The sequence below is a fragment of the Aegilops tauschii genome, chromosome 2 (assembly GCF_002575655.3).
Source record: "Aegilops tauschii subsp. strangulata cultivar AL8/78 chromosome 2, Aet v6.0, whole genome shotgun sequence".
NCBI lineage: Eukaryota > Viridiplantae > Streptophyta > Magnoliopsida > Poales > Poaceae > Aegilops > Aegilops tauschii.
Window position 1 is genome coordinate 501579338 of NC_053036.3, and position 7886 is coordinate 501587223.

The following is a 7886-nucleotide window of genomic DNA, read 5'->3' on the forward strand; positions in this document are numbered from 1 at the left end:
CGAGACGGGTGGAAGATTACTGCAGCACATGAATTATCATCTACAGTTGCTGCACTTGTCAAAGAGTGGGAGGAGATTCACAGGAAGGAAGTGACGCCGAAGCTACCGAAGGAAAGGGCTGTGTGGGAACCGCCGGATATGGGCTGGATCAAAGCCAATACGGACGGGGCGATGTCGAAGCATATGGAGAAGGGAGGTGTTGGTGTCATTTTGCGTGACCACGACGGGGCGTTCCGAGCGGCGTCATGTCACGTTGTTTTGACAGCCAACCAACCGGAGATGGTGGAACTCCTGGCGTGCAAGAAGGCGATCGAGCTGGCGACAAGTGTTGGAGTTCACAAGCTCCATATTGAGTGCGATTCAGCAGGTGTAGTATCCATGCTTAATAACCATGAAAAGAATCTCTCTGCCGCACGTCCTCTTGTTGAAGACGTCAAATCGAGGTTGAAGGAGTTTGATGAATTCAGAGTCTTGTGGGTTAGCCGGAGTGCTAACGCCGCCGCTCATAGATTAGCTAAGGTGGGAATGGGAGATGAACTTACAGCTGTATGGCTCTCTTCACCGCCAGACTGTATTTTGCGTTTTGTTTCGGATGAGATTCCGGCACTCTTTTAATCGTTAAATAAAAGCGGCGAGTGTTTTACCCTCAAATTTTTTTCGCAAAAAGAGCTATAGAAGTTAATAAAATTACCAAGATGCTTTCCTGAAAAAACTTAAAAAGCCCCCGAGCGCAATCGGCGACCAGAGTCGTGGATGGACATACTCATCGCCAGTCGCCACCCGTGACTCGCGAGTATGGGCCACCGGCCAAGTACAGCAGCAAGGCTTCCCAAGGAAGGAAGGGCTACAATTTCATTTTTGATTTTCACTTTCCCCTCCCTTTTCCGTTTTCCTTCACATACCCCCCTCCCTCTCTCCTTCCCGGCTTTCCCGGGCCTTCCTCTTCCGTCTCGCCACAAAGGCTACCAGCCTCGCCACTCCGCCGCCGCCGCCGCCTCCTTCGCGCCCGGGACAAGCAAGGTCGATCCCGACTCCCGAGGCCGCTGCGCACTGGCGGAATGACCAGGAAGAAGAAGGGCGCTCGCGGTCGTCGGCCGAGGAGGGAAGCCGGCGACGAATGGTGGCCGAGGAGGTACGCCGACGAGGAGTGGCCGCACCTCGTCGACATGGTGCTGTCTTGGAGCCTCGAGGACGTCATGGACGAGGGTCTCTTCAAGAACAAGGTGGGTTGTACTGCTGCTCCGTTGGTTTTCTTGGGCTGTTCTTCGCGTGTTGGTTGCGCCGTACTCCCGTAGGGTTTAGTTCAATCTACCTACTCCCGTAGGCTTTGGCTCGATCTAGTACGAGGTGTTGTGGTTTCCCTTTAGCTGCTCTGGTAGTCCTCGAAATAAGTTAGTACTAATTTAAGCTGTTCTGACCTTGGAGATGTTTTCATCTCCAAATTCTAGCAAGGGGCTGGCCGGAACATGTATTTCTCGGTGAAGTTTTGACTTTTAAGTCAAATTTGGACTAAATATCTAAACTTTGTCAATAAATACCCTTAATCCAAACAGGCCCTAAGGGGTTTGATGCTAGGTGCGAAATATAGAAGAAGTTTGAGAACCTTTGACCAATTTTGGGTCTTCAACTCTTTATATACTCTGCCTGAAGAGGATTTGAGCATTATTAAAGAGTGTTACATTACATTTAGAAGAAATCATGGATGCATTAAATATGAAGTAACACAAACATGCCAAATTTCATATTCCAATCCATCACTAGCACCATGGACCAAAAAAAGACAATCATTACTGTACAAATGGGTGCAATGGAATGTCCATAACTGACTGCTTGTCTTTCTTTTTCTTTATTCTCGATACCAGCAGTTTCGCATTAATTGGTGTGTTTTTATATCCTTGAATTTCTGTCATCAAGTTCTAACTACGAGGCTTCAAATTGCAGCTGAAAAGGATACCGTCCATATTCAATGATATCAAGAGCTACTTAGGATCCTACACATCTCCACTGTTGGAGGAGTTGCGAGCTGACATGTCGTCCAGCTTGGAAGCCATCTCCACCGAATCTTTTGTCAAAGTAGCATGGATCGAGCAAACAAAATATAGTGCAGTTTATAACATTGCTTTTGAGGATTCTCAGAATACAAAGTCTTGCAACAAACCTGAAAGCAACGGTCGAAGTGTTGGTGATATCATTATCCTGTCTGATGTGAAGCCAGAAAACATATCTGATATTACTTGCAATGGGAGGCCGTACTGTATTGCCTTTATTACTGATGGAGCGGATGAAGATGATGACTCACCTCCAGCCAGCTATGTGATAACAGCATCAGGAAAAATTGATGCTGCAGACAAGGTCAGTGAAGATGGGAAGAGGAGCCCACTTTTTGCAGCTCATTTGCTGAATATCGTGACCTACATCCGCATATGGCGCTGCCTTGACTACACAACAGTCAGGAGAAACCCAAACCTCATACAGGAGATGGTACACTATCCACGGGTATGTATGCTCTTATACTCTCAATGACATTGACAATGATGCGAGTTTGTTCCTCAGATCAGATCATGAAATGCTAAATAGAGAAAAAGAGAGAAGTCAATTTTGAAATCATCACCAACATTTCCTTACTAAAGAATATACATGTATGTAAAATTTCTGTTTATTGCATAGGAAATGCTCCAGCTATGTTCACATCATAATGAGAGCAGATCACTAGAGGCTTTTGGGCAGCTGTAAAGAAACATTAATTTGCTGAGCTCTTTTCTGGTGTTTGCAGGTTGCAAATATTCTCCCAAAAAAATACAAAGGGTGTTGCTTCAATCGACAGCATGGAAATATGGAGTGAATTGTCTACAATGAATCTTAACAACTCACAAAATGATGCCATCCTGAACTGCATTTCAGCAATGCTCTCCAACAGCAGCAGCAGTTTAAGCCTTATCTGGGGACCTCCTGGCACAGGAAAGACTAAAACAATCACTGTACTCTTGTGGTTAATGAGGAAACTGAAACATGGTACACTTACATGTGCACCGACAAACCTTGCTGTTAAACAAGTTGCTTCATGTTTCTTAAGGTTGAGCAAAGAGAACCCTCTGGATACAAGTTGCTTAGGAGATGTTCTGTTGTTTGGCAATAAACATCGCATGTGTGTTGAAGATGATCTGAAAGAGATTTACTTACATGATCGTGTAAGGAAGCTTCTTGTTTGCTTTGCACCATTGACTGGATGGAGACATTGTCTGTCTTCCATGTACGATTTTCTTGAGAATGGTTACTCCCAGTACCTTCGATATTCTGAAGAACAAAAGGAGGAGAATAAACCTTCCTTTTTGCATTACACCAGGAAAAAACTTGATGTTATTTATCCTGAGCTCCGAAGATGTTTCAAACAGCTACTATTTCATGTCCCCAAATCTTGTATTTTGGAGGTGAATTACAATAACATCATTTCACTTCTCGAACTGCTTGAAGATTTCAATACACTCCAGAGGAAAACTACCAGGGTTGAGATAAAGGAAGTTTTCTTGTATAAAGATGTTCCAAGGAAATCCAGCATGGGCATTCTTCCCAAGACAGTGATAACCATCGGCAAAACCAGAATTAAATGCCTTGAGCTGCTAAAGATGCTATTAAGTTGCTTGAAACTTCCTATAACATCCTCCAAACGCACCATCCGAGAATTCTGTATGGAAAGTGCCAGCATAATTTTCTGCACTGTTTCTAGCTCTTCCAAAGTAACAAGCAATAAAAAACTAGAGTTGCTTGTTGTCGATGAGGCTGCTCAGTTGAAAGAATGTGAAACATTGATCCCTTTGCGTTTGCCTGCATTGAAGCATGCTATCCTCATTGGTGATGAGTGTCAACTACCAGCAACAGTTGTTAGTAAGGTTAGTTCTTGATCTTATATTCTTGTCTCGTGTCTACTAATCTGTCAAGCATAAGATTCCTCATTTGTTTTGTTACATTTGTGTCATGTCATCTCAAGTTGTGATCCCTGTAGGTTTGCAAGGATGCATTATTTGGGAGAAGTCTCTTTGCGAGGTTGAGTTCACTGGGACATGAAAAGTATCTGCTTAACATGCAATACAGAATGCATCCATCCATTAGCATTTTTCCAAACAGCAGCTTCTATGGCGGGCAACTCTTGGATGCTCCTAGTGTCATGCAAAAAGAACACCAAAAGAAGTATCTTCCAGGTTCTATGTTTGGTACTTACTCTTTCTTCAATATTGAAGATAGTTGGGAGGATGTCGACGAACTTGGTCATAGCAGGAAGAACGTGGTTGAAGTTACCATTATCCAGGAAATCTTGCAAAATCTCCGAAGAGGCATGTGTTCTGTCATCATGCTGTTTTATTACGTGTGAAATTTATCTATTTTTTCTACCTTACGTTGTTACAAGAGTATTGCATTTATTTCTGAACCATTTATTTGTAGTTTTCAGCTGGACTTAAATTGATGATTGGGCATGTTTATTATGGAAATATGATCATTAAACATAGATTTTAATTAACAAGTCCAATTAGTTTCATGGTATGATATTAGGTTGTTATGTTCTATTTAGGAAGGTTGCATGTATAGTTTAGCACACACCAGTAACAATGTTTCTGTTTCTGGAACTTTGAAAAATTGGAAACATAAATAATGATAGTGTGACGCCCAATAGAGTGTTGAAACAGCATATACTCAGGGTGATTTCCTTTTGCTTTGTTCTTTATAGCATGGATATCAGGGCACATGCTTACTATACATATTTCACCGTGCAGCTTGTTCTAAGACTATGAAGAAGGTCACAGTTGGTGTCATATGCCCATACTCTGCTCAAGTTCTAGCAATTCAAGAAAAACTGAGGAAAATAAAGTTTGGCCCCTTGTCAGTAAAAATTAGTTCTGTTGATGGCTTCCAAGGTGGCGAGGAAGACATAATCATTTTATCAACTGTCAGGTCCAACTCTGATGGGGTGGTAGGGTTTGTTTCAGATCGACAACGTACAAACGTAGCTTTGACAAGAGCAAGGTATCTTATGTTGTGATGTCACGTTCCTTTTGTGATTGGTTTTGTCTATCTTCTCAGTGCGTTACTTATTCCACTTTGAATACAGACATTGCCTTTGGATTTTGGGAAATACCGCAACCCTATCCAGGAGTGGTTCTATCTGGGCAGATCTAGTGCACAATGCCAAGGAACGGCAGTGTTTCTTCAATGCAAAAAGTGATGGGGCTATTTCTCGTGTGATTGCTAAGCATGAGAGTGAGCTCAGTTCAGTTAAAGACAAAAGTGTTACACCTTTACAAGTTAAAAATAACACTGTTCGGGTATTGACTCGCTGGTCCCTTTCCTCTACTACCTATGAGTTATCTTGAATTAGTTTTCATCATTTCTCATGTTCAATTTGCCAAGTGTGAATGTGCTAACATTTATTTGTTTTAAATGGAAACATGTGTTGCCAAATAGATTACCAGGAACGTGTTGTAGACTTCTCTTGTGTTAATGGCCCTATTTTTCTAGGTATGGGTATGGGATTATCTATTTTACTGCTATGGAATCATACTAGGTCAACTTTTCAGAAGTAAGCTACTCCCTCTGTAAATAAATTTAGTGACCTAAAACCTCTTACATTTGTTTACAGAGGTAGTATTTCATTAGTCAGGAATCCATCTTCATATTGCTCGAACTTGAAAATGCAGCAACAAGAGAACACAAGCTGTGATTAAATGGCCTGAATTATTAGTCCAATTATGTAACTGTGCTACTATCGGTACAGTCAATAACTTGGTAGAAGTAACTCAATGTATTGCGTGCAACATTTGTTATGGATCACATGCTACTTTGGTTATCGCTGTCCTATCAATTAAGTCGATGAAATAATTCTGAAATTTGAAGTTGTTATGGAAACAGTTGTTGCCTGAATTATTAGTCCAATTATGTAACTGTGCTACTATCGGTACAGTCAATAACTTGGTAGAAGTAACTCAATCTATTGCGTGCAACATTTGTTATGGATCACATGCTACTTTGGTTATCGCTGTCCTATCAATTAAGTCGATGAAATAATTCTGAAATTTGAAGTTGTTGCCTTGTGTAATTCATAATTCCTGTGTCCATCCAGGTTCAGGCACCATCTCGAACTCGTAAGGGGCAGAAACGTCAACGACACCCTTCTTTGAAATGTGGTCCATCTCATGCTGGGAGTCGTCAACGAGGCGGTGTTGCCTCCGGTCCCGATCCACATCGCCGAAAGGATAAAGGGATCGTTGAAGATCTCATTGCTTCCTTCAGCAGTCTTAGACTCCGTTGAAGAATCTTCACCTTTCAGAGCCAAGTTCTTTTTGGAGATGAGCTAAGACCATGATCTACTATTTCTAAACGCCAACCCCTACAAAATTGGCAGCAGAGTGACTTTATCCTGTATAAGCTCATTGGGTTGTAGGCAAATGGCCCATGAGATTCTATTTTGGCTCACACGACTCTGCAATTTTTGCGTTGAGTGGAGGTCTGCCTTGGTTTGGGATTGCTGTTAAGTTTGGATGTCCAGACTGCAGGCTTGAACGTCAATGTTAGTACTACTGGCGGCGTGAGTGCCGATTTTCCGAGGTCTGAAGAGCCGGCTGTGCTCCTGATACTAGAAGATGACACTGTATCGATCACTACTGTGCTAGTAGTACCATATCATCATGCCTTTGTTTTGGTGGACGAAAAAGGAAATTTATCAGCAGCTAGTACTACTCCCTCCATCCGGAACTAGATACTTCCGTTTGAGTGACAGTTATTTCCAGACGGATGAAGCACTATATATCATGCTTTTGTTTCAGATCATACAGCTTTAGTAATTTGTAGTTCATGCAATTTGAATTTCTCCTAGTACGTCTATGATTATGCAACATGTAAGTATCGGGAAGTGAGACAGTTCACGCTCACGCACACGCACACGATGGGTGTTCTGTTTGGATGTTCAGACAGTAGCCAAAGATGCTGTTCCTGAGCTCGGGTTCTGAGGGGGGTCGTAGGAAGAGGGAGTGTTGCTTGGTTTGAAGGCGGCGGAGAGGGTGACCGAGCGAGCGAGCAGCCAGGGCGGGAAGCGCCATGACCAGGCAGCGGACAGAACGGGTTGATGGGCGGGCGTCGCGGCGCTTGCATATGCACTGGGAAGTCGCACTTGCTGACAGATCTTGCGCCTGCGTATCACTACAAGTTGCAGCAACCAGGGGTGGTGACGAGGATGTGATATCTCGGCAGCTGCCGTCCGAACCACCGGCAATGTAAGGGCTCGTTCGGTTTGGAGGAAATTGAAACGTAGGAATTAGGAGTAGTATAGGAATTTGATAGGATGGCATTTGCCATTTTAAGGAATTGACTTACCTCGTTTCTACGTGCAAAATAAGCTTTGAGTGGATGTGTAGTTTCCTTTAAAAAGTATAGAAAATGGGTGGTATTCCTACGAAATTCCTATATGTCACTTAGTCATATCTGCCTCGCAGCGGGTCAGCACCTCCAAAAGAAAGAGAGGGAGGACTTCATTCAGTGACTCCGCGATCGCCTCTAAACGATCAAAATAAGGTAGAGCTTGAAGATAAGTTTTGTACTCGATTAGTTTCTCAGTCCCTCTAGTCGGGTGGGTGCCGGCCGGCCGGATCCCCCTGAAAACCGTACGAGCGGGTCTCCCCGCATGCGGCTCACGCCATTTGAGGTGGCCCAGCCCAGCATTCATTCGCAAATCCTGTAGTGAAATTGAGACTGCTCGACCTCGGAAGCTAATTCGCGTGTAGGCAGCGCTGTCTTAATACCGTTGACGCATTTCCTACGAACCGAATGCATATATAGAAATTTTTTCTCCAGAATCCTTCTTTCTATGTTTTTCTTATAAAAATCCTCTAAACCGAATGAGG

The 7886-nt window shown here is 43.2% G+C and overlaps 1 protein-coding gene across 1 annotated transcript; it reads left to right on the forward strand.

The window, feature by feature from the left end:
• The first annotated feature begins 935 nt into the window (after window positions 1-935).
• Window positions 936-6888, forward strand: LOC109777521 (helicase SEN1). Its single transcript, XM_020336143.3, has 7 exons — window positions 936-1223; window positions 1942-2496; window positions 2774-3887; window positions 4001-4328; window positions 4767-5016; window positions 5102-5315; window positions 6110-6888. The coding sequence occupies exons 3-7, from the start codon at window positions 2826-2828 to the stop codon at window positions 6296-6298; spliced, it is 2043 nt and encodes a 680-aa protein (XP_020191732.2). The 5' UTR covers window positions 936-1223; window positions 1942-2496; window positions 2774-2825; the 3' UTR covers window positions 6299-6888.
• The last annotated feature ends 998 nt before the right edge of the window (window positions 6889-7886 follow it).